Source organism: Macaca fascicularis, chromosome 4 (genome assembly GCF_037993035.2).
Source record: "Macaca fascicularis isolate 582-1 chromosome 4, T2T-MFA8v1.1".
Taxonomy (NCBI): Eukaryota; Metazoa; Chordata; class Mammalia; order Primates; family Cercopithecidae; genus Macaca; species Macaca fascicularis.
Window position 1 is genome coordinate 68,680,301 of NC_088378.1, and position 27,847 is coordinate 68,708,147.

The window sequence follows — 27,847 nt, forward strand, 5'->3', positions numbered from 1 at the left end:
ATTCTCCAATGATTTTCCATGCCACTTAGAGAAAATCTAAATCCTCCTCCCCGAGGCCTGAAAGGCCAGATATGACCTGAGCCCTCTCCTATCCCTAACCTCCTAGTTCACTCAGCTTCAGTCACCTTGGCCTCTTAGCTATTGCCCAAGCATGCCCAGAAGGGCTTTTGCAAATGGTGTGCTTCCTCTCTGGGACTGGCTCCCTGCCCCCTTCCCTCAGCTAGCTCCAGGGCAGACTCCCTCACTTCCTGCCAGTCCCTGCTTAAAATGTCACCAGAGTCCTTTACTAGCCACCTTATCTAAAATAGCAACATACCTGCCCCTCTCTGTAATTTATGTTTCTTGTAGCCTTTGCCATCTGACACATTATATATGTATTTGTGTTGTTTATTCCTACTAGACTGACAGCTCCAGGAAAGTGGGAACATCATTTTATGTCTTTACTGCTGTATTCCCAGTGACTAGAAAAGCACCTGGCACTTGGTAGATGCTTGATTAACAGATTTACTGAATATATTTAATACATCTCATAGACACTCTTTTGAGTTTATATTTGTTAAAGTCCCAATTTCTTGTCATATTTTGACAGGGTATGCAGAGGAAATAAAAGCCTTTCCTAATTTCTACTTCTAAATTCACCACCTTTAAAAATTTCAGAGCCTTTTAAGGACTACAGGGTACCAACTGATATAACTCAAAATGTATGCTAAAAGCAGTACATTTCTCTAAAGAAGATACACAAATGGCCAAGAGGTATATGAAAAAATGTTCAACATCACTCAAGATCAGGGAAATGCAAATCAAAACCACAATGAGATACCACCTCACTCCAGTTAGAAAGGCTATTATCAAAAAGACACAATATAACAAGTGTTGGTGAGGATGTGGAGCAAAGGGAACTCTTCCATGCTATTGGTGGGAATATAAATTAGCACAGCCATTATGGAAAACAGTATGGAGGCTCCTCAAAAAATTAAAACTAGAACTACTGTGTGATCTTGCAATCTCACTACTGAGTATATATCCAAAGGAAATGAAATCAAGTATGTCAAAGGATACGTGCACGTGCATGTTTATTGCAGCACTATTCGTAATAGCCAAGATACAGAATCAGCCTGAGTGTCCATCAACAGATGAAAAAATAAAGAAAATGTGGTAAAAATATACAACAGAATAAGTTCTGGTGTTCTGTTGCACAGTAGGGTAACTATGATTAACAATAACATATTTGATTATTTCAAAATAGCTAGAAGAGAGGATTCTGAATGATCTCACCACAAAGAAATAACACGTGTTTGAGGTGATGGATTTGCTAATTTCCCTGATTTGATCATTACGCAATGTACACGTGTATCAAAACATCACATTGTACGCCATAAATATGTGCAATTATTATGTGTCAATTAAAAATAATTTAAAAAGCAGTAAAATGTATATTACCTTTGGAAAATAACTTTATACATCAAGAGGAGATATTTAAATTAACATTATTCTCTACACACCAAATTCTGCCCTAATAACTACACCTTTGTATATTGACGAACCATCACTATAGTCTTCCCTTGCTATTTTTTTACTCTTCTGGGAGAGGGAGGTTGTTTTCTGAGAGGGGCTGCCATAGGGAAAGAACACCCTCGGGCTTCTGGGGTGCTGGTAATGTTCCAGTTCTTGGCTCAAGTGGTGTCTACTTGGGCGCTCACTTTATTTGTTTAAGTGTACATTTACCTTCTGTGAACTTTTTTCTAGGTGTGCTGTATTTCAAAATGTTAAAAGTAAATAAATAAATGAACAAACTGTCATAAAGGAGGTATCTAACTCATACTTTCCTTCCCCTACAAAGCCCTGGATAAATTCTTGTCCATCCTCCACTTGAATACTCCTTGTGATGAGAAACTCTCCACCTAACAAGGCAGCCACTTCCATTTTAACTGTATTAACCATCAGAAAGTTCTTCCCTGGGTCAAGTCAAAATCCATCTCTCTAATTTCTACTGGTTTTTCCTGGAACCTGCTACGGAATAACAGAGAGCAAGTCTAATATCTCTTCTCTATGACCACTTTCCAACTACTCAAGGATAGCTGCTACCAATTCTCAATAGCCACACTTCCTGTTAAGTTGCCTAGAAGTTTTTAGTTTCTGATTTCTGAGGATCAAAAATCAGATTCTGTGATCTGTAACTTATCCTATTCCTACATTCTGCACAATCAATCATTTTTCTAAGATATGAACAATGGCAAACCGAGACTTTTAGTAATAAATAGAATGCAAAAAGCATGATTAAGGAGTGCCTTATTGTTCACTGCAGAGATACTCCATACCACTTTAGGGACAGACTGTAAACTTTTTTGACTGTATAAGCCATTAGTAAAAACATTTCAGCAATCTCTGAATATATGAATACTTATAAATTATATACATTACCACTGAACTAATACATTATGCATATTAGAAAACATATACAAAAATAAAATCTTAAGAGGTGGAGACTTTAATCAAATAGAAAGAAGCTTTAGTGTTTTTTCCTGCATCTCAGTGAATGCCTTTCACATGCCGTGGGGCTTTGTGCTTCACCTTGGAGACCACATTCTTTAGTATTGCAGCCTGTACTTTCTATCCTCATTTCTCCCCTATTTGAGGTATTACCATTTCCTTCAAAATATTCTTGCTGTTTCCTGTGATTTGTGAAACCGACCTCCTAGGGGCTTTGAACCAGCATTGTGTGAAAATATTCAAGGAAGTACCATGTGTGTTGGCTTCCATCCCCCCCGCAGAAATATCAGAGGCATGTGCTTTGAATTACCTCCTCTGAATCATCATGAAAATATAATCTGCAACTCAGCTTTGAATAAATCAGATTCCTCTGTGACAAGGAAAGACTTACATTAAAAATTCAATTCCCCCCCAACATTTCCTATAATAAATCTATATTGTTTTTAAGAGAGATGAATCATAACATAGGTGCAAAAAAACCAGAATTTTATGTGCCTTATAAAAATATACCTTACAGTTAATAATTACTTTACAGGATGACAAATCAGAGTCAGAGTATCTTAAGTCCTTTTTCCAGTACTACACTCACAAAAAAACTTCATTAAAATTGTGTTTGAATAAAAATACTTACGTGCCCCAATGTACTTTCATGGAACAAGTCTTCTGCATTACACCAAATCCCTGCATTTCTTCAGTATCATCAAAGTAGGAACTTAGGATTCCTAACCCTTCCGGTTCAGTAAATAAGTCAATGTGACTAACTCTGTAATCCTGAAAAAATATAGATGCACAGACAGTAAGAATTGCACCATGCATTTAACTCTCTAGTAAGCTCATTCTTCTTCTTCTTACAACTAATCAAAATGAGCTTTAAATATACAAATACATTTCACAGAGCACTTGCCATTTTAGCCCTTTCCTGTTTCCATCCATGAATTAATAATCCACCTATTTTGGGGCAGACACACTTGCTTTAGTTATATAACTCAGTGTTGCATTCAAGCAAAGATCATCAGAAATGTATTTTATTTGAGTTTTGGAATATATTTATTTTTCTCATCCTCACTTGACCCTCCTTGGTCTGGGGTTTTGGTTCCTTTGCTCTGATATAATTATCCAAGCACAGAGACTTTAGTCTGTAGAACGGCTGCTCTTGGAGTCTTCCTCAGCCACTGTTTTGTGTCCATAAGCCCTCCGTTGATTTGTGGTAACTCTCCTTGACTGAGTAAACCTTTATGATACTGGTTTGATCTAAGTCATAAAAGCAAAAGCACACATTCATAGTGATTTACAAATCTCTGTACTTTGGTCATTGTTCCATGCCCTGCATATCTGTGGTCCCAACAGTCTTCAAAAGGCCTCGTCTGGTCGAGTGCCTAAGCATTAATGGAATATTTATTGAACCTCATCTATGCAGCTGAGTTGGGTGAACTGAGCAACAGAAGAAATTTTAACACCTGAATAAGCTCAGATGAGGCTTTTCAAATGTTATCAAAAGGAACAACTCTAATGAACTAAAAAGGTAACCTCTAAAATATATGCTCTGACTTATGTTTGTGTTTCAAGAAACCATGCACATGATCTGTAAAGAAAATATAATCCATGACATATCAGGAGCTATAACCATACCCTTTAACATGGCACCATTCAGAAAAATGTACCTCAAGGAAACAAATTAGAAAATTATGAATTACTGGCCGTGCGCAGTGGCTCACACCTGTAATCCCAGCCTTGGGAGGCCGAGGCGGGCAGATCACCTGAGGTCAGGAGTTCAAGAGCAGCCTGGCCAACATGGCGAAACCCCATCTCTACTAAAAACACAAAAATTAGCTGGGCATTGTGGCATGTGCCTGTAATCACAGCTACTGTGGAGGCTGAGGCAGGAGAATCACTTGAACCCCCAGGAGGCAGAAGTTGCAGTGAGCCGAGATTGCACCACTGCACTCCAGCCTGGGTGACAGAGCAAGACTCCATCTCAAAAAAAAGAAAAAGAAAATTATAAATTATTAAATGCACAAAAACATTCTCATGGCATTACTTATAATAGTAAAAAACTAGAAACAACCTTAAGATTCACTGAAAGAAGAAATAACAAATAAATAATGATACCTCATTTATGTACTAAATAATAAATAATGCATTGTTTCAATGGAATATGATATTCAGCTAAACCCTAAACCTATGGTAACATGAAAAGCTTTTGCTACAGTAAGTCTGCTACTGTCAGACAAAACAAGAGATCTCGTTTTCCTTCCCCATCTTCCTGAATGCACCCAAATCCTCACCCCACCAGATTCATACCTTCCCCAGTTCCAATCCCAAAGATGTTACCAAGGGGAGTGTGATTTTCAGGAAAGTGGTATAAAGAGAAAAAAAGGATTGAGAACCACAGTGTTAGGATAGACAGGTGGAACAGCATTGTCCCTGTATTATGATTACAACTGCGGAAAAAGCAAAGGGTAGAAAATTCAAAAAATAAAGGGGGAGAGGGCACTTCATGATGGGAATCAGATGATATTTTTAAACATTGCTTTATTACCAATATTATTTGAGCAGTAAATAAAAACTCTAGGCAAAATATTCCATTAATGAGGACATTTTGAAATAGGGTTTCTGTAGTCTTACTTAGTCTTCTCATATTATATACTTAAAGCAAATAAAAGATAAATCATTTAGCATACCAATTACCACCTAAGTTACTCAGAAATGTTGACCCAGGAAGTAGGCGACACTTTCCTCTGCCAAAACTGTTACTCATCTTTACTCATTCTCACATCAGAATGTTCCTTTTCTCTGTATTGCATCTTGACACTCGTCTCCGTTAAAACTTGGGATTTTAATTTTCTACTTAGAAGACACCATTAATTGCATTTTTAAGGTAAAGAATCATCAAATCCCAAGAGCCACAAAGAAAGGCTCTGACAACACTTTTCTCATCAAATAACAAGAAACCAAGAAATGTTACCTCATCCATAAAGTGGCCTCAAATAGAGCAAGTAATATATTGTTAAATCCACATGAAATCCTAGAGTTGATCAACCAAATTATTTTTGGATTATTTATTTTTCCAAAATAGAATTCCTATAAACCACTCAAAGTAATCACAACTCATACAGCAAACAAAAACACTAAGTAAATGAAAAATCTGTTCATAGATGCAGAACTCATTTAAACCAAGTTATCAGGTAAAATATATTTGGAAGATGGGAATAGAAGGACAGGCATAAAAGATTTACCTTAAGGGTTTATTGTGAAAAATTATCTAACCAATTATGTTTCTTTTTAAATTCTTTAAAGTGTACAAATAAACTTAAAATACAGAAAATACATCCCTAAGGCACCAAATATGTTTCCCAATCACTTATTTCGTGAAATGAACATTTCCCTTTAAGTACGAATCCATAAATATTTGTTGAATAAATAAAATCCAGATTTACCGCAACCTACCTGGACCACATGTCTGATGGAACCAATCACCACCGGCTTATCAGACTCTGCTTCCTCGTGACTTTCCAAAATGTCTTCTACACCCCAGAGACCAGAGAGTTCCAATTCTCCTTCTTCTAAGGGAATGGAGTGCCCTTCAAAATTTGGTTGCTCATACAAAATCCAACTAACAATAAAACACAGCAAAACCATTAGCCAGTCTTGGTGCGAGAGGCTTTGATTACTCAAATATCCTGGCTAATTGCCATTATATATATAGTATATTAGTGGCTAATTATCTAGCAATTAAAATAGCTTAAACTCTCCCTAACACTAATATTTTACTGGGTATAATTAAGTCTCTGATAACTCATGAACTATATCAGGATCTTAGAGAACTTTGGAGTTATCTATATGAATGCTATGGAGCTACTAATGTTCCAAGTAATTGCCAGGTGGTGGAGACTTATAAATGATAATATGTCAGATAAATGGATGTTTACTGTAGTGTTTTTTTGTTTTTTTCTGTCTCTTTTTTTTTTTTTTTTGATACAGAGTCTTGCTCTGTTGCCCAGGCTAGAGTGCAGTGGTGCGATCTCGGCTTACTGCAACCTCCACCTCCCAGGTTCAAGCAATTCTCCTGCCTCAGCCGCCCGAGTAGCTGGGATTACAGGAATGTGCCACCAAGCCCGGCTCATTTTTGTATTTTTAGTAGAGACGAGGTTTCCCCATGTTGGCCTGCTGATCTTGAACTCCTGGTCTCAAGTGATCTGCCCACCTCAGCCTCCCAATGTGCTGGAATTACAGGCATGAGCCATCATGTCTGGCCTTTTGTCTCTTCATATGTGTAGAAAACATTTCTCTTAGAGAGATTTTAACTTACATATTACAGTCATATCAATGAATATGTTGGTACAAAAGACTATAGATATGGTAATGGAAAGCATTTTAACAATATTCTTCCGAACAACAGCCAAACACTAAAGAAAAACCTCATGTCAACGTATGGCAGTGTAAATGCTTATGCTTTCGAGAAAAAGAAGCCGACAAAAGTTGCAAAAGAAAGGAAAAAGCACTGTTCTATAAAAACAAAATTTGTGTAAAAAATTGCCACTATTATATATTGCATATTAGTGGCCAATTCTCCAGCAATTAAAATAGCATTTGTCTTCAAATTTAAGAATAAAAGCAAAACTTGTTTTTCTCATGACTATGTTGGAGATATAGGAAAAAATATTAAAATACCTAGAAATCTAACAGGAAAGCTGCTGCATATTTAATCCAATGGAGACCAAAAGAAAATCTTATGGATTTTTAAATCCATAAACATCCAGAGGTCTACCCTCTTTATTTCAAACAAGTTTACAAATAGGCACCAAAAGATAAGTATTATGCCAGATCAGCTATTTCTTTTTTTAAGCTGCCTTTCTCTACTCAGCTTCCTGTGTGTCTCCAAGAGGCAATGAAGTTGATAAAATGATTTCAGAAACTGTCAAAATATTTATTTTTTTCACTAGTTTCTTTACTTAACCAAAACAATCTTTTGTGGAAATATTGGAAAGCAAATTAAATTTTAAGTTAGTGCTGCACTGAACTATCATTAAAAAATTAGAAAAATGCCTTTATAGATTGTTTTGGTTTTTCCTTATAGATTTTTTTTCCTTATTGTTTCTTTACTTTGCCTTTTCCTACGTGTTCTCAAGTTTCCTTATAGATTTTTTAAAAGTCCTTTCTGGTCTATCAACACGACTAGTGCAATTCTTATCAACCTCATTTAAAGGTCATCAACCAAAAGTGTGTTATGGGCCCTGATTTATGATTAGTTCAAAGCAATATTATGGGGAAACATGGGAAAAAGAAGCTTGTTGCACTGTACTGTTTTGATTTTTCTCCCATAAACATGTATCACTGCTATAATCAGAATAATGATTTAAAATGACATTGTTAAGATATGAATCCCTTATCTTACCACGAGTAGTATTTCCTGTGCTTTCCACTGCTAAAGCCATAATTTTAAACTAGTAGTGAGGACTAAAAAGGTAATTAAGCATGTAAAACACAAACATTCAACATCAGGAACTTAAAGTGCCATTCTTACCATCCTCTAACAACTTTTATGAGTATCACTGGAGAGAGGCTCCAAGAACTGCAATCCTGAATGTCACTGAAAACTTCGATGCACTTCTCGGAGACATCGGGTTCACTATATATCACTACCTGCATGAAAACGAAAGTGGTAGCACAATTTGTCATGCTCTAATAGACCAAAATAGAATCAAGGCTAGAAACAGAAAATAATCTTACCTTTCCAGGTCGGGGATTGAGTTTATTTTGGACACTTCCTCTAAGTGTCTGTAATCAGATGAACAAAAACACAACAAATAATTACAACTTCACATAACAATCCTCTTTTTCCACCCATGATCCTCTAGGTGGATCACACTTATCCCACACTGTATTGATTTTGAAACGTCCACTCTAATCAATGCTAAAGTTGTATTAAAACTCTTTGAGTTCATACTTTTAAATTAAGGTTTTTTCACCTCTACCTGAATTTGCCATTGCAATTTCTCCTAATTTAAATGTCTAGGCTATTTCCACCAATGCTAGAAAATTCAGGGCACGTATGTTTCTTGTCAGTTCACAGAATAAGAACTCAGCTAAGAAATTCTAATTCAAATAATATCAGTATTATATCAAATAAAGAGAAATTATAATATATTAATCACTTTTGTGTTCATATACATACCCTATCTGAATCCATACAAATATTGTTTTCTCATAGTAAATCTATAACCATATAACAACCACTAGTCTAAACAGAAGTGTTTACGGTATATATGGTATATTTCATAATGTACATTGCACATAGTATATTTAATCCCCCTTTTTTTTCTTTTGAGATGGAGTGCAATGGCATCATCTCGGCTCACTGCAACCTCCGTCTGGGTTCAAGCGTTTCTCCTGCCTCAGCCTCCTAAGTAGCTGGGACTACAGGTGCATGCCACCAGCCCAGCTAATTTTTGTATTTTTCTTTTAGTAGAGATGGGGTTTCACCACGTTGGCTAGGATGGTTTCGATCTCTTGACCTCGTGATCCGCCTGCCTCGGCCTCCCAAAGTGCTGGGATTATAGGTGTGAGCCACCAAGCCCAGCCTAATCTTGCTTTTTTGATAGACAAAATGCATTTTAATATGGCTCCAAAACTAATCATTTTCAAGACCATCTGACAAGACCAGTAAAACCAGAAATTCATAAGATAATAAAATAGTAATTATACATGTAAAAATATTACAAAATATGAACTACTTTCAATGCTGACTAGGATGCCTATTTTAGGAACTGCCTTTGCTCTGACTGCTCTTGCATCACACCAGAGTGTAGATATGGCCAGAAGACCACAAAAGGCTGGGGTGCGGTGGCTCACGCCTGTAATCCCAGCACTTTGGGAGGCCGAGGTGGGCAGATCACCTGAGGTCAGGAGTTCGAGATCAGCATGGCCAACATGGCAGAACCCTGTCTCTACTAAAAACACAAAAATTAGCCAGACGTGGTGGTGCTCACTTATAATCTCAGCTACTTGGGAGGCTGAGACATGAAAATCGCTTGAACCTGGAAGGCGGAGAGGTTGCAGGGAGCCAAGAACATGCCACTGCACTCTAGCTTGGGTGACAGAGCAAGATTCTGTCTCTTAAAAAAAAAAAAGTCCATAAGGGCCCCCCTAGAGCATTATCAGAAGCCAAATGGTATATACCTATTTATGCATATATATACATTAGAAGTAGATAAACTGAAGAAAAAGCCTAAAATTTAAAACAAAATTCAGGTAAAACTTTCATGATTGAATAGTTATACAATCAATAAAAGCCCAGGACCTAAAGAAAGGCCATTATTTTTTAATCATAAAAAGGCCTAGAAAAAGTATAAAGATTTTATTTTTCCTTTTTATGTCATTTGACTTGATTTTTATAAGGAAACTGTATATTCTGTTATCAGCTTTGTCAGACTGTAGTTAAATAAGGAAAGTGATCTAAGAACAATTAAAAAGAACAAAGCAGTAATGAATGGGAAGTGGACCAGTGGAAATTTTGTGCTTGAGAGAAACAGTTAAGAATTTTATGATTTCTGGGTACCATAGGCTGATTCAGTCTTATTTGTTTATAGGAGTGGTTCTCAAAGTGTGGTTCAGAGGCCAGTGGGGGGTCTCCAAGATCCTTTCAGGTAGTCCATGAGATCAAAACTATTTTCATAATAAGAAGAGGTCATCTGCCTTTTTCATCTCTTTCTCAAATGTGCAGTGGAGTACAAGGCTCCATGATGTGTGATGGCATCGTTGCTCTGAGCACTGCTGCAGTGTGCACTTGTATGTTCTGGTGTTTTCCAATTTTCTCAGCAATTATTTCTAATATAATCAATTCTGATAGGCAGAACCCATACAAACAAAAGCTCATTGGGGTTCTTAATCATTTTTAAATGTAAAGGGTCCTAACACCAAACATCTGAAACCCAAACTTTACGAAAGTTTATGAAATCACATGAAAAAGGGATCTGCACCTCTGCTGGAAACCCAACCATATATTTTGAAAGAGCTTGCAACATCACATTCTCTGACAGGACTGTAGCAAAAGCCAATATAATACATTGAACTATGCTGCAGTACCCTGTACAGACCAGGAAAAGTGCAAGGTATTTTCTGCCTGGATAAACTGGGCTGGATTGCGGTCCACACTTGCCAGACAGCCGGGTTCACAGGACGGACCACCAGAATACAAGCCCCACTCAGGCTTCTAGCCTGGCAGAGCTGATCACTAAACTCATATCCCACCTTCCTTTCTCATAGTCCTCCCTTACCTTAAATAAGCTTGGTAACAAAAAGGCACAAATTCACATCAAAAACTGAGTAAAGTAAACATCTTCTGAAGAGAGATAAAAGAAGATGCAGAAATCAAAATTATTCCCCAAAATCATGTTTTGCTGTCTTCTCTCTAATATTTAAGATCCAGTGAAAACCAAAATTCTTTACTCCCCACAGCTTTGCAGGGGAAAAAAATATTTCCCTAATGAAAACTAATTCCCAATAAAGAGAAAATACTTTCTCAATTGCATAGGATAAACACCTATTGCTACTTATGGGAAAAAAGAGTGAATCTCATAGAGATAAGGATTAAGAAAAAGTTTCCCTGGCTGGGGACTTCCCAAATAGAGGAAGCTGCTTCACAGATCTTCAGAATTCTAAGTATAGCACTGAGCACTTTTACATAGAATAGGTAAGAAAAAGCATCTTGTCTGTCTCTGAACTCCACAAGTTTACCTATAGCTTTCACAATACAACATATAAATTCACATGTGCCTTAAAAGATCACATGCCAGCCAGTCAAGATGGCTCACACCGGGTAATCCCAACACTTTGGGAGGCCGAGGCAGATGGATCACGAGGTCAGGAGTTCGAGACCAGCTCGGCCAATATGGTAAAACCCCCGTATTTGTATTTTTAGTTTTTACTAAAAATTTGTATTTTTTGTATTTTTGTATTTTTAGTTTTTACTAAAAATACAAAAATTATCCAGGTGTGGTGGCACGCACCTGTATTCCCTGCTACTAGGGAAGCAGAGGCAGAAGAATCACTTGAACCCAGGAGGCGGAGGTTGCAGTGAGCTGAGATTGCGTCACTGCACTCCAGCCTGGGCGACAGAGCAAGACTCTGTCTCAAAAAAAAAAAAAAAAAAAAAAAAAAATCATTCGCCTTAAAACATTTGTAGCTTTATCTCCCTGCAAGACTACAGAGGCCTTCAGTACATTTTTTTCTTGCCCTCTAACAGTCTCTTGTACATTGCAGGTTTTCAAATATGTGATGAATGAATAAAAACTATAGCGCATGAGTTTAACCATTTCTAAAAGAATAACAGGAGTTGCTCATCATCCCTCTCTTCCCTTGCTTTATAAATACCCCAAATAAATAATAATACATTGCTACTTACCATTGTGTCTGATAATGACATTCCAGAAAAAGAAATGCCTGGGTCATACCGGCTTGATTTGAAAAGACCCATGAAGTCGGTGTCACTGTTTCCGCAGTTTGGCAAGTTTGATTTAAGAACATTTTCAGTATGATTAGCCTTTTCCATATCATCGTTCTTCAGTTTTGAAAATTCAGAAAATTTAGTTTCCAGCAAGTGTAGGTTGCTTCGTGAATCCAGATCTTCTTTATCTTCTTTGGTTTTCTCTTTTTGCGGGTATTTTTCCATGTGGCTTGGACTTTTCAAACTGGAGTGTGATGTACTTGACGAGTTGAAACTGAAGACCTTTAAGGAGTTGTCGGGTAGATTTGGCTGTTCTTTGTTCAAACCACAGGGCGGGGCACCCTCAGTCGTGGGCTGTGACACTGAAGACTGAGATAGGGAACCGTTCTGAGAAGTACTGAAAGCCGTGGTCATAGTGTTGACTGATGTCACAGAAGGAGAAAAGATTTTGTCTTGTGGTAAGGAAGATAACAAGCTTGAGAAAAGTGCACTTTTTTCTAGTCTCGATCTCTTAATGCTACCACTTGTGATGTCCCTGTTCTCTTTGTCATTGATTTCTGGCATCACCAGAGGCTCACTGTTCCCATTAGTGTTGGTGTGCAGGGACTTGAAGAGGACACTCTGTTCAGCAGATGCACGTTTGGGTCTCAGTTGGGATTTTGTGTCAAGGCTCTGCATCAAATGTAAAGCCGGGGACATTTCTGGCTGACTTTCCTTCTTCTTCCCCAAACCAAAGGTAAACACATTGGGATCAAACACCTTTTCTAAATGGTCTTCATGAATAGGAGGCATGGCAAAGTGAGGAGCAGGAGAATTTGGCATCCTGGCCTTCTTTCTTTTCATGGGCATACAAACTGCACTATCCATCTGTTTTATAATTTCAGTGAATTTTTCCATATCAGAAGAAGAATCAAATACACTGTCATCACTACCAGCAGAAATGTTCAAAAAACCGGCAGGGCTATGCCAGCCGTGTCTAACAGTCTGATCTGGCTTTTGAGGAGTGTCTAAGTGATTTCCACTGCTGGGAGAGTTGGTGGGACTAGATTCAGTCATCAGGGGTGTTCTGTTGCCCTGACTTTGAGCCTGAATAGGCAAAGTTTTCTCTGATGCTGGTGGCACAACTTGTGGGCCAGATTTTGCCGCGAGCTCTGCTGTGCAATGAGAGTGTTCGGGTGACATGCTCTTATTGCCCAGTACTTCCTCTTGTAGGGGAGCACAACTTGCAACGGAAACCACTTCAGGTTCATTACTGTGACAAGTTGGCAACTGCACTTCTCTAACTTCAGAGCTCTCTGGGATGACCTGGGAGCTCACATCCTGGGTGCTCTCCACGGGGAGCACGAAGGACCTGACCTGGACGAGGACTCTGGATGGACACTCACTTCCCACAGCTTCTGGACTGTGCTCTGTGGACAAAGGAGGGTTTGTCTCTCCTCCAAGTTCTGAAAGTGGCATTTTCTCATTGTTCTGATGAGACACAGGCAAAACACGTCCTTTGTGATTTTCTGACACTCTCAGATCAGTGCACGGAAAACTGCTTATGGGCGATTGAACACATGTGTCTTTGGCAACATCCCCAGGAGTGGGTGCAGACAGTGAAAGAGAAGGCTCAGGAGATGACTCAGTAGGGGCCTGTGAGTCAGAAGATGTATGCTGTGGCTTTGGCATGGCTGCTGGGGGTAAATCTTTGGTATCCACAGTGATGGGGATGTCTTGTGCTGCATTGGTTACATTTTCAAGTACAAGTCTTTTGCTGTCTGCAGCCTCTGAGTCCTTCTCTAAGAGCTTATGATCTTTGACAGGAATCAGAGCAGAAGCCACTGGTTCTGAAGGGCAGCCAGCATCTATTTGCACATCTGCTTTATCATCTTGGTTAGGTTGAGGACCAAGAGCTTGATTCTCAGAAGGGTCTCCATTCATTCCTCCGGTTGCTGGTAGAATCTCTTCTTCCGAGAGAGTAACTTTGGTTTCTACAGCAGTTTCCTTCACCAGCACACCACTCTGGGGACTGTTTGGCATTACTTTCTTTTCAGGTTGCTCCATTTCTTTGGCTTTTTTGGCTAAATTCAGCTTCGCCCTCCCAACAAACGTTTTACTAGAGGCAGGAGTGTTCCTTGTGCCTCGAATGTCAGTGTGTCTTGGGCTACTGTTTGCCCGTTTGTTTTCAAATAAGGAGATTTTGGTGGCAGTGTTGCCTTTGTGAACTGGCTGGCTAAATGGATTGTGCTCATTTCCCAAACTGTCAAGATTCTTAGGGGTTTTAAGATTTAGTTCCACATGTTTGGGCTTGGCAGGGCTGTGAGGAAAAAGCAGGAAGACAAAGTTATTGACCTAGTTTTAAAAAGTGAACACACAAACCAACTAATTATAAAACTATGAAAAGCCAACGTCTCCCTGATATATAACATTTGGAGTGTGTTGTGTGTGTGTGTGCGCGCACACATGTGTTTTTAAGACAAGGTCTTGCTCTGTCGCGAAGGCTGGAGTACAGCAGCGTGATCATCGATTGCTGCAGCCTGAAACTCCTGGGCTCAGGCAGTCCTCCTGCTACAGCCTCTCAGGTAGCTGGGACTACAGGCACATACCACACACCCAACTAATTTCTTTATTTTTATTTTTTGTAGAATGGGGTCTATGTCACCCAGACTGGTGTCTCAAACTCCTGGCTTCAAGCAACCCTCCCATCTTGACCTCCCCAAGTGCTGGGATTACAGGCATGAGCCACCATTCTCTGCCACATTTGTTTTTTAATGAAACTATTTTTAAATAGTCCTAAGTACACTATCGACTATTTTTAATGGGTGTTTTGCTTGCATATGAGGGATCGGAAGATTATGTAGCCAAGAAACTCTAGGGATGAGGGAGGAACCAATTTATTGAGCACCTAGCATGTATGCACAGTGCTTGGCACTAGGGTTGGAAGACATCTTAAGGCCTGAAGAACATTAGAAGAAATTTAAATATTTAATGCATTCCCATACTCCAACATCAATTATGTATTTTTATTTTAGCATAACTTTTTAAGTATTATCTCAAAAGGATAGATTTTAAAAATTCATCTACTATTGACCTCTTTGGATATTTTATTCCTCTCATCCTTCCCCCATAAGATTTTCTCTGATTATAAGTGTGTTCACTATAGCAACTTTGGATAATATTTAAAAATCACTGAGGCCGGGCGCGGTGGCTCAAGCCTGTAATCCCAGCACTTTGGGAGGCTGAGACGGGCGGATCACGAGGTCAGGAGATCGAGACCATCCTGGCTAACACGGTGAAACCCCGTCTCTACTAAAAAATACAAAAAACTAGCTGGGCGAGGTGGCGGGTGCCTGTAGTCCCAGCTACTCGGGAGGCTGAGGCAGGAGAATGGCGTAAACCCGGGAGGCGGAGCTTGCAGTGAGCTGAGATCCGGCCACTGCACTCCAGCCTGGACCACAAAGCGAGACTCCGTCTCAAAAAAAAAAAAAAAAAAAAAAAAAAAAATCACTGATAATCCTACCAGTCAGAGAATATCCCTGTTAACATTTTTAAACATTTCTAATGTTTTTATAGGCATAATTAAATATTTTGAATAGAATTGAGATTATTCTGTTCATATAATTTGATATCTTGCTTTTTCAAGAAATAAAATGACTTAACCTTATAGTTAACATTTTTCAGATTACCAAAAAATTTGTTTGAAAAGCTGTCTTAATGCTGCATGGAAGTCCATCATATGGATGTACCATCATTTACGTATCAATTATGCAGCTGTTGGTTTTGTCACCACCTCTTGGGCAAGAGAGTCTCCCCTTTCTCTGTCACATTTCTTGGGTATAGTTACCCCCAGTGGAAATAATAAGTCTTTGAATGTACACAGTGCTTTCTTTCAGAGAAACAAATGTGCTCTGTTTGGCATTCTCTGGCTCTGGTCCTGGCTTTTATGCTAATTATCTGTGTGAACCTGGTCAAGTTACTTTACCTCTCTGGACTGTACCTTCTTCATCTTTAAAAAAATGAGATGGTTTAGAACAGAGTTGTTTTTATTTCCCCCAACTTACAGTTGAAGGAATCCCTGGGGTTTTCTTCAAGGGCTACAGTTGGGGAAAGTAGGGACAGGGATGGGGCTGTCCACTCTCCTTTCAACCAGAATCACTCCCAGTATCTGTTTTATTTATTGCTCCTATTTAAACTTTCTTAGAAGAAAGGGTTCCACAGCATATATATATATATATATATTTATAGATATATATCTATATATTTATATATAAATATATATTTTATATATAAATATATCCTATTTATAGATATATAGATATATATCTATATATTTATATATTTATCTATATATATCTATAGATATATATCTATATACTTATATAGATATCTATATATCTACATATCTATCTATATCTATCTATATATATCTACATATATAGATCGATCGATCTATCTATCTATCTATCTATCTATCTATCTATCTATCTATCTATCTATCTATATCTCCCAGCACTTTGGGAGGTGAAGGAGGGAGGATTGCTTGAGCCAAGGGGTTCAAGACCAGCCTGAGCAACATACTGAGACCCAGTCTCTACAAAAAAAAAAAAAAAAAAAATTATAGTCCCAGCTACGCCAAAGGCAGAGGTGGGAGATAACTTGAGTCCAGAAGATCAAGGCTGCAGTGAGCTATGGTTGTGCCACTGCACTCCAGCTTAGGTGACAAAGCAAGACTCTGTCTCAACAACAACAACAAAAGTCTAAACCATTGGTCTAGTGGTTTATAAAATGGGAGAGATAAAGCATAACCACTAACAGTCACTGATTGTCAAGAACTTGAGAAATGCTTCATCGGGCTCACCTAATTCATATACAACTTTATACATTCTATTTTTGGCTGAGGAAGTTGAGGCGTCAAGAAGGAACTTGCCTGAGGTTATGCAGCTAATAAGTGACAGGGCCACAATTTGAAGCCAGGTGCTCTGGTTTCAGATGCCATGCTCCTAACCACTAAACTATTCTACTTCTTCAGATAGGCTTGGACTATACCCGCCTGGACGAGCTCCTCTGGTTCTTTCCATCTTTATCATTTAAAGTCAGTGAATTATCATGAGATCCATAACATAACATAGACTTTAGAGGCCACTTTGATAATAAGAACATACAAGTGGAGACACTGAAATCCCATGCTGCCTCTCCTTCATGGACTTGGCCTTCATGAAGCTTGGGCCTGGCTAGGTGCAGTGGCTCATGCTTGTAATCCCTACACTTTGGGAGGCCAAAGTGGGTGGATCACTTGAGATCAGGAGTTCCGAGACTTGCCTGGCCAACATGGTGAAACCTTGCCTCTACTAAAAATACAAAAATTGTCGGGTGTGGTGGCACATGCCTGTAATCCCAGCTACTTGGGAGGCTGAGGCTGGAGAATTGCTTAAACTCGGGAGGTGGAGGTTGCAGTGAGCCAAGATTGTGCCACTACACTCCAGCCTGGGCAACAGAGTGAGACCCTGTCTCAAAAAAAAAAAAAAAAAAAAAAGAAGCTTGGGCCTAAGGAGCTTCTAGAAGGGACAGGCAGTATGACTGCTGGTGAGTCACCTTATCCTTCTGGATAAAATAAAACTGGGCTGGATACCATCAAGTCCTCTCCAAAAGCAGCACTGAGAATTTAGATTTTAATTTTTTCAAATTTTATTTGATACTAAATTTGAGGCTGGGATCAGTGTCTACTGCCTGTAATCCTGGCATTTTGGGAGGCTGAGGCAGGTGGATCACTTGAACCCCGGAATTTGAGACCAGCCTGGGGAACATGGCAAAATCTTGTCTCTAAAAAAATACAAAAATTAGCCAGACATGGTGGTGCACCTGTAGTCCCTGCTACTAGGGAGGCTGAGGTGGGAGGATCACCTGAGCCTGGGGAAGTCCAGGCTACAGTGAGCCATGATCATGCCACTGCAATCCAGCCTGGGTAACAGAGTGAGACCCTATCTCAAAAATAAATAAATAAATAAATAAATAAATAAATTTGATCTCTGCTCATAAATTTCTCCCAGGTATTGCTTTCCCCAATATCTCCATAAGATACTTAGGCTCCGTTATTGCATGCCCATATCTTAAATTTAAAAGGAAAATTAATTTATAAGCATTTCCTTAAACATCAAATTATGAAACCAGTGAGATGATTAGAAATAGAAAGCTTCAATTTGCTATCAGTTAATGAGGGATGGTCACATACCAGAGAATATACTTTTTAAAAATTCTCACTAATGAGTTCAAGGAAGGGTACTCAATTCAAACATCGTAGTGTATCTTATGATGTAAATAGGAAACACTACAGGTTAGCAGGCTACCTTAAGGACAGGAAACACATATCTGCACATTAAAGATTTACACCAAGATCAAAATAAATTTTACAACCAAACTTTCTGTGTTATTAAGTTGTGCTACCAAGAGTCACTACAATTAACCTAGTTCAGACTGATTAAAAGGAAGGCTCCTATAATTCATGTTGTAATGCCTTCATTATGAGAGAGGGGAAAATAATTTGGAGTCCAAAAAGCCATAGTTCTATTATAAGAGGAAAATTCTTCTTATTCTACATATACCATTTTAAGAATTTCAACATTCAGCACTTAGTAGAGAACTTGAAGGAATAATTTTTCTAACAGCATAAAGAAACATGTTACTTCGGTGGCATTATTTTTCAGGGAATATGAAATAGTTTTTCTAACTCTTCAGTCTCAAATTGTTTTAAAGAATAATCTGATTAACATCTTGCGATACGGTCATAGGAAGAATTAAAGGGTCTGAAAAAACCATCAGTCACAAAGAAATGGGTCAAAGGACTAGAAATAATTATTAATTTTTAAGTCAATAATTTGCCAAATGACCATGTGCAAGGCACCGCGCAAAACAAATACATTGAACGTCTGGTAAAGAAAATTTTTAGGTAGAAATTAATCAGAACTAGGAAAGAGACATTTGGTTTAGTTCTATTACAGAGAACAGCACACGAAGAATTTCATTGTGAGATCATCTTTCCTGTTTGTTTAGCCTACTCTTTCGCAGTGTAACATTTCTGGTTTTTCTACTGGTGTCTTCTGATTGGAAGACAGGTGAACCATCCTTCTTAAGGTACACAGCAATGTTTCTCTAAGGCTCACATTTAGGAGGCTTTAGCATTCAATCACACTGGTCTTCTATAAATAATAGGCATCATTCACCCAGCTTATTTCTCTGATGCTACCTACCATTACAGAATAAATCACTGACTATATCAAAGGTCTCCAGGTTGGCAGCTCGTGAGATAGTCAAGTTATTCATTAAGCATACTTCCCTCTCAGAGTTCCTCTAAAGCTTACTTACCCAAGAAATCAAATAGAATGAAAGAAACCATTAAGTTCAAGAATTATAATGATAATGTTGTTAAAATACCCACTCTTTGAACAAATATGTGAATGGAGGAAAAACTTAAGCACTTAATCATTATTCACCTGTGCTAAGTGGGAGTGGTGAGGGAGAAGAAGTGTGGGAAGGGAGGGTCTTACCAGTTTCAGAGTACCTTGCTTATCCTTTCCACCTATACAAATTGCATTTATGATCAAGGCACAAGGCCCAGCTCCTCCAAAGCACCAGCAGTGATTTCTTCCTTGCTAGCACTTCCCCAGGCTTTACAGATGGTAACATTCATTTGGCAATTTCATCAGATATCGTCTCGTATTGTTATTTGATTTGTGTGCTTCTTGTGTGCCAGATGGGGCTATAAAAATTTCAGGGCAATATCCTGAGTCATAGTTGTAGGGTTTTTTTCCCCACAGTGCCTAGCACAATATCTTGCACAGAAAGTATTAAATAAATTACTTGTGAAATGAATAAACTTAAGCAAGTAGTCACAGTTGTTTTGTGCTTTCATGCAGCACAAAGAGGAAGAAGTAAGCAAGATACATGAATTAGGGACTTTTTGAAAAAGGCTTAGGCCAATAATGCACTATGTTCCATAAAATGTTTTGGAATCATCTTAAACTCACACCTGTCACAGCTGCTTTCATGTAGCAAATAATCTTTTGTATGATTATTGATCTTTATTTCAATAACTGAAAACTACTTTTCAACCTGGGTCCAAAAGTATCACCAGACTCCCTAACATTATAAAGGGGAAGAAGCAACCAAGATACTTGTATTAAGAACTTTTCTTGTGTGTATGTGCGTTTAAAACTTTTTGCCAATAAATGCATTGAGTTCCATAAAAGGTTCTGTTTTGAATTCTCTTAAAACTCACACATGTCAAAGCTACTGGGTCGTACTTAACATGTTACTGTTTGCTCCATATTTTGAAATTCACAGCACATGTATTTTAAGAACATCCCACGTTGGAACACCCTTGTACCTTTTGAATAAAGAATAGAATCAGCTCATGTCAGGCCGTAAGGTCTTATCTCTCATCTACATAAACTTTGAGCTTCAAGGAAAATCCTATTTTTACATTCGTTAAACTTAAATCTTGTGTTAAAAAGGGAACTAACTGAGGAGGCTGCCACGGGTGGCATCTTAAACCTTGACTGTGTAAACTGGCCCTTCACTATCTTAAGTTCAGCATGGAGGGGAAAGTTCAGTGACCAGACAGACATTTCTTCCACAATGCAAAGACCCCGAGCCTCTCAGAGCCGACCCCCAGCACATGTGCGGACAGCAACTCCGCCGGGACTTGCACGGCTACTTACAGGGTCACTTTAGTGGTCACCGTCGACCTGCCCACACCGAAATGGTTCCTGGGCTTCAAGCCGTCGGCGTCAGAAGCTCCAGGCGCTCCGGCCGCTCTGCCCAGCTCTTTGCTCCGACCTCCCTCTGCCCGGCCGTCGAAGTGGTTGGGGAGCGGGCCCCTCTTGTGCTCGGGCTTGATCTCCGGCAGCAGCGAGCTGCTCTTGACCGGGAGTTCGCGGGGGACGGCCCGGGCCGCCTCCTCCCCGCTCTCGGCCGCAGCGCCCTTGGTGACCGGGCCGGGATCTGGCACCCTCTTCGGTGGAGACTCCTTGGCGGGAGCCCGCGGGCCGCTGGCGGGCGGGGCGGGCACGGCCTCGAGGGCACGGCTCCTGCCCTTCCTCTTGGTGGGGGACGAGGCCGGGGGTGGCTGTTTGCTCCGGTCCGACTCGCCTCGGAGCTGCCCTTTGGGGCCGGGGCCGGGCTTGGACTCTGGGCTCGCAGCGGAGGCAACGCCCCCGTCGAGGGCTGCCCGCGGAGATTTCACTTTCTTTTCCGCCGAGGAGCAGTCGCTGGCCGCGTTTGGCGCCACCTCGTCGTCGAACACCGCGTCGTCCCTGGCCGCGCTCTCAGGGAGCTCGGCGTCCGCTCCGGGGGAGTCGGTGGATTTCTGCGACCTCCTCCGCCTCCCGGACCTGCGGCCGCTCGACTTCTTCTCCATGTCGTCCCAGTCACCGCAATCTTCCGCCCTGGGAGTAATCACGACCGGCTCGTCCACTTGCGCCCCCTCAGTCTTACTCAAGTAGATGTCCAAAGTTAGCACCTTAGTAGGGTGGGCGCGACCCCCGGGCCGGGCTGTGCAGTCTGCCTGCGCGGAGCTGGCCGTGTGCGCTGCACCCTCGGCCGGAGGCTCACCTGTCAGAGCAGACGCGCCCTTGGGGGGCTGGATGCGGGCGTCACGGGGTCCCAGGGAGCCTTCTTCCGCACACACACCTGGGGCTCCTTCAGGGGCCTCGCCTAGTTCTCCCCTGGGCCGCTCCCGGGTGGGCGACCCCGGCACACCCCTCGCACCCAGGAAAGCCTCCTGTTCGTGGCCAGCACCTGGTGAAGCGTCCTCCCCCGTACTGCGGGCGGGCGTCTCTGCGTTCTCTTGCCTGGAGGAATTTCCCTGCGAGGAATGCAGCTGCTTGGCAGCGGTGGTGGCATCTGGGAAAGGCTCTCCCTCTGCCTCCAGAGGTTCTAATTGGGGTGAATCATTTTCATGGCACTGCTGCACAGCCACAGCCGCTTCACTGCTGTTCCAGCGAGGTGACAGCTCGGCGTCATGGGGGGCTGCGGGGCCACCGCTCTCAGGGAGCTCGCCCTCTGCCTCCCGGGGATTCTCCCGGGGGGAGCCCTCCTCGCTCGTGTCCGCTTGCTTAAGCTGGCTGCTCTGAGATCTGCTCTTCTCACTCTCTCTCTCTGGGAGATTAGAAGAGGCTACCACATCTTTGGGAGACAGTGGTTTGGCATTTGATCTGGTGGGACTCTCTAGCCCGTTTCTACTGTTCCTTCTCCTTCCTGTAGTGAATAGAGTGCCAAGTTTCCCCAAAACTGGCTTCCTTCTGTTCTCCTCTGGAGGTTGTGCTCTGGACTGAAAAATAAAAGGGATGAGGAGGGAACATATGAGAATCTGGTGTTTTTCCCCTTAGACGTACATTACAGAACTACCAGCCAAAATGATAACAGACCAGAGTTTCTAATTGAAAATGATAAAGTTATGTTTATGTTACATTCATTCCAACAAAATAAACTCTGGTTTTACTTTTGAATTTTTCTTGAACACCTTAAGTTTCTGGCACTAGTTAGAATAGCATTTTCTTTGAATTCGTGTTTTTTAAAGGAAAATTTGAACGGTCCAAATAATCACATATACAAAATAAATAGTTCCTTGCCCTCTCTAGCTTTTTTACCTTCTTCCTCAATAAAGATGCAATTTATAAACAGTGGTGCATGTGACCATGGGGTAGCAGTAAACACATTAAAGTATCCTAAGGCAGACTTTCCCCGAAACACCGTCCTTTCTTTTTGTAGGAGGGAAGGAGGACGAAGAAAAAAAACCAGTTCTAGCAGCCTTCTCCTCGAGAACAGTAAGAAGCCACCCGGGTTCAACATACAGTACCTGCAACAAGAAAACCTTAAGCAAGCTCAGAGGAAGCGAGCACCTGGGCCCCGCCCTAGCCCGAGCTCCAATGGGAGGAGGGCGCGAGCGTTCAAACACCCGAGTGATCCCGCGGCTGCTGAGCGCACCGGAAGGGCTTTTGCCTGTGGGAGTTCCTACCCAGTGAACGAGGAGGAGTGCGCGGGGGTAGCAGGCGAGGTTGCAGGGGTGATCGCCTTTGCTCACTGCCCCCTCGAGCCGAGGAGGCGTGGCTGAAAGATGCGCGGGACTCTGCCTACTTGGCCCCGGGACCCGTTCCTTACCACTCGTGTGGTTCCGGGGGCGCACGGCTGGAGCCCCAGGGGCTGGCTCACCCATGCGAGGGTGCCGGGCAGCCTGCGAAGGATCCGCAGCGCTCCCAGTAAGGGGGAAAACCTGGGCTTCGTATATTGCCTGGAGCAAAACGGCTAGCATCTGGTGCCCGCGCCAGAAGGCGGGAGGGAGCGCAGAACAAACGAATAAAAGCAAACCCGCCAATGGGCGCGGTGACACACCGGGGTCAGGTTAGCCAGAATGGGGACTGGGTAGGTACGGGCATAGAGGTGGGCAGGAAGAGGAGGAGGCGAGCCTGGGAAAGGGAGGGAGCAGGGGCAGCGAGCCCAGCCTGGCTCCTAGGAGTGGGAAGCGTATTTGCGTAAGGACTCCTCTGAAACCAGGCCAAACGTGCGGCTCCTGTATTTCTTAAGAATGAACTCTTACATTGAAAACCCGGGTGCCAGCTTGAGTCCTGGCGATGCAGGAAAGAGCCCCACCTTTCCTGGAAGAGGAACATTCAGGATAGTACCAACTACGGGAGGTTCCCCAATCACCCTTTGAAGTAGCTCTATTGTGTTTGAGTTACATGCAGCAAATGGACTTTGGCGATGGGAAATAGCAAAGATAACGCATGATATTAACAGGTCAACAAGCATTTGTTGAGACAGTCCTGGTACTGTAACATAGTGTCACCCCGCTACAGCCCAGTGAGGTCATGCTGTTACCACACAGATGAGGAAAGGAAGCTCAGCCAGCCCATAACGACACAAAATTGAGGTGGGGGGACGGGGGGGAGAGGCGGTCAGAGCTGTAAAGTCAGAATTCAAATCCAAGTCGCCTCCTGCCCACCCCATGCTCCTTTCACCGCCACGGGGGTCCCTTTTAGAGGCCCCGGAGGTTCTGCAGCCACCACAGTCCGCCCAGAGGAACAGGCTGCGGGTCACACACACCCAGAGTCAGCTCCCAAGGAAGTGCTCATGAATCAGATTTGCCCTCAAGGTTCTAAGATTCTCCTGGTCTTAGAAGCACCTGGTGGGCGCTTTGGGACTAGACAGCTGCTGCTGCTAGGATGAACCAGTGATGCTGCCGCTCGGAGCTCTTATACCTGAGGTCATAAACGATTCTAAAGTCTAACTAGAGTTTGATTAATCGATTCTTCAATGGTTATATAAATAATATGGGAAGAATTCAAAGTATGATTTAAGGGAAAAAATCAAAATATTGTAACTTCCTAAGGAAACATTTGGATTATTTTACAAGTCAAAGGTATGGCAAGATTTTTAAATCATAATACATGTTTACTGAGCTATCCTATGGGTCAGGCCCTTGTGATTCACACACTTTCATTTTATCTTCCCAATAGCTAGGTAGGTAGTCTTTTTTTAATGCCCATTTGCCAAGGTTTTCTCCCTGTCCAAGGTCCCACCACAGGTAAAGTCTTTCTAATTCTGACATAGAGCTGTTTGTCTCTGCTGTCTGGACAGGCCTTCAAACATATCTTGAAGAAGTAGCCAGGGAAAATAGGTTTGAGTCTTGGCTTAATTCCATTCCCTGTCAAAATAAAACAACTAAGTATATGTATTACTCTGTCCTGCCAATGATGTTGCAATCTGCTTTTCCCATGCAGTAAAGACGCTTGATCAGCAGTCCTTTTTATGCTCAGTATAGGCATTAAAACAATTTTTTTTTTTTTTTTTTGGCTATTAGATGCTTTTTACAAAACTGGTTGCTTGCTCTTCAACTTGGCTCAACTACTTGACTCCTCCTCCCATCAGAGGGGCAGCCTGTGTATCACCAGCCAGACTGCTGAATTTCCTAAAAATACATGAATGTTCATAGTGGCTTCATTCATTCATAATAGCTAAAAACTGGAAACAGCTCAAAGTCGCTGTACACAGTTTGTGAACAGATAAACCGATTGTGGTACATCTATACAGCAGAGTATTATTCAGCAATAAAAAAGGAACAGAGTTCCGAAACGTGTAAAGATATGGATGCCAAATGCTTTTGAGAAGCAGTCACACTCCAAACGTTACATACTGTATGGTTACATTTATATGACATTCTAGACAGTGCAAATCTAATGTATAATGATAGAAAGTAGGTCAGTGGTTGCCTGAGCGTGGGGACAGTGGGTGGCAGGTGGTGGCGGTGCAACAGGGAAGAGGCACAAAGGAACATTGAGGGTTAAAGTTCTATATCTTGATTGTAGTGATGGTTATACATGAATACATATCTTTCAAAACTCATCAAACTGTACATTTAAGATGGGTATTAATAAATGAAGTTAAGATAAAATCTCTTTAAAAATAGAGTTTTCCCCCTGGGAAATAAAGAATAGAAATGCACTGTGTGGTACAATCCATCTGTCTTGGGTGGACGTTTCACAGGGTCTTGCTGTATTGACCAGGCTGGAGTGCAGTGGCATGATCACAGCTCACCGTGCCCTCAACCTCCTGGGCTCAAGTGATCTTCCCACCTCAGCCTCCCAAGTAGCTGAGACTATAGGCGTGTGCCACCATGCCCAGCTAATTTTTAACTTTTTTTGTAGAGAGTTTCACCATGTTATCAAGGCTGGTCTCAAACTCTTGGGCTCAAGTGATATTCCTGCCTCAGCCTTCCAAAGTACTGGGATTATAGACGTGAGCCACTGTGCCCAGCCACGTTATGCAGTTCTTAATGAGGGGTCTCATGTCATTTCAAATGATAGACTCGTTTACAGGGGAATGCAGTCTTCTCCACAGGACCAGGTCCCTGTGGATATCCAGGATCATATCTCCAAACAGAGCCATCTGAGCAGGGCTCAGAATGCCCCGTGCCTCCCGAGTAAAGTCCTCAGTCACATCTTTGAGAAACACCCCTTCCTAAATGCAATACATATTTCTTTTCAACCAGGGATTGTTTCTTTCCATTGTTCATGGGGAAACTAAGGCAAAGGGAGAATAAAAAAACTAACTGGCCCGGGAGTTGTCAGAGAGGCACCTTCTTAGGTTTGAGCCTTTGGGTCCGGGGTCTTAAACCTAGGATAGGAAGCCACAGACCCACCACCTTTCCAGGCTTGATGATAATTTGCTAGGAAGGGGAGTGTTTTGCAAAGAGGCCACAAGTGACCATCACGCTTCTTCATGCTTCCTCAGATTCCTCTGCCCCTGGCTTTCCCACAGGCCTGGGCAGGCTCCTAAGGGTTCCCAGGCTGGGTGTTCTAAGAGCACATGCAATCCCGGGTCCTCCTTTGTATGTACCTTTTTACTGTGTATTTTCTGCCCACCTCACTTAAGGCAGCCTGCACACCTCACAGTGCAGAACCTGCACCTGGCACCCTCGCATCATCCATGTCCAACTGGGATGGAGCAGTCCACAACAGGACTATTGTAGAGGCAGCACATGGGTTGTGTGCTAGGACCTGCTTTAGAGTGTTCTTGTTGGCTAATATGAAATGCAGCTCATTAGGGGCACATGTAACCATCCACGAAATTGTATTCCAGCAGCGTGTAGAGGCCCAGGCAGCACTAGCTGCAGTGCTGTTGGCTGATTCTCAACCTTCCTGGTGTGGCAGCCCCTGCTATCAGCAGGTACCACTTAGTAAATGTTACCTAGTAACATTTGCTACCCATTGGTTAAGAAGATAATGTAAATGTTAGAGTTTTTTGAAACGGTTCTGGTTCTGAAGCTGGCCGAATCATGAATTTTTCTTTTTTTCCTTGCTTAAATAAATTCTGCTACATTTAACTATCTAAGGGTTTTTCCTTTTTACAGTAACTATGGGAAAAAAACTAAGTTTTTAAATTTTAATACAGTTATGGGTCATTGACATTTGTTTTATGTTTATGATCTATTTACATCTTTAAGAAGTCTAGGCTGGGCGCAGTGACTCACACCTGTAATCCCAGCACTTTGGGAGGCCAAAGCAGGCGGATCATCTGAGGTCAGGAGTTTGAGACCAGCCTGGCCAATGTGGTGAAACCCTGTCTCTACTAAAAACACAAAAATTAGCCTGGCCTGGTGGCGGATGTCTGTAATCACAGCTACTTGGGAGGCTGAGGCAGGAGAATTGCTTGAACCTGGGAGGCAGAGGTTGCAGGGAACTGAGATCACACCATTTCACTCCAGCCTGGGTGAAAAGAGCGAAATTCCATCTCAAAAAAAAAAAAAAAAGAAAAGAAAAGAAATCTAATAACATTTTAAGTAAAGTGATGTTTCTTATAAAAAAAAAAAATAAGTTTTCCTATGTTTCCCACCTTTCCATTCCCCAGTGAATGTAAGCTGCTTGAGAACAGGAAAAATGTCCTGTTGCCTTCCCAACAGCTAGCAGGGGGACTCACAGCTAGAGGTGGACATAAAGTATTTGCTGCTACTAAAGAATTAGTAATATCCCTCCTCCCTTTCAAAAAGGGAGTTGTCAATGCTCTTGGAGAGAGCCAGAAACATCGTTCCAAAGAAATCAGAATGAAAATCTTATCTGCCTAAAACTTCGTGTGGTCAAGACTTGGCAGCTTTATTCTGTCTGAGTGAGGATTCCACGTGTTGATGGAGATACTGGTGCACAGGTTTACTGCTGCCTCTCAGCCCAAATCTGACTCAGGAAAGCGGAACAAAATCTTGTTACACATACTCACCTGGCCATCCTTCTAAAATGTGGTCATCAATGTACAAAAATAACTTTTTTAAAAAAACACTTTGATTCCCTAAGAGCTCTCACTTTGATTTCTGTAAGATACCTTAGCTCTTCAATTCAGCCACATGAGGAATGAGTCAACTGGATATTACTGTAACTGATAGGATTG

At 41.5% G+C, this 27,847-nt stretch overlaps 1 protein-coding gene across 1 annotated transcript in view; it reads right to left on the reverse strand.

The window, feature by feature from the left end:
- Positions 1-27,847, reverse strand: part of CRYBG1 (crystallin beta-gamma domain containing 1) — a 214,085-nt gene that overhangs the window by 35,898 nt on the left and 150,340 nt on the right. Inside the window, exons 3-8 of the mRNA XM_005552242.5 lie at positions 20,632-22,241; positions 11,894-14,234; positions 8,221-8,268; positions 8,015-8,133; positions 5,938-6,103; positions 3,122-3,261 (exon numbers count right to left, since the gene is read on the reverse strand). Of these exons, the coding sequence (XP_005552299.3) occupies positions 3,122-3,261; positions 5,938-6,103; positions 8,015-8,133; positions 8,221-8,268; positions 11,894-14,234; positions 20,632-22,241 (4,424 nt within the window). The remainder of the gene's footprint in view (positions 1-3,121; positions 3,262-5,937; positions 6,104-8,014; positions 8,134-8,220; positions 8,269-11,893; positions 14,235-20,631; positions 22,242-27,847) is intronic.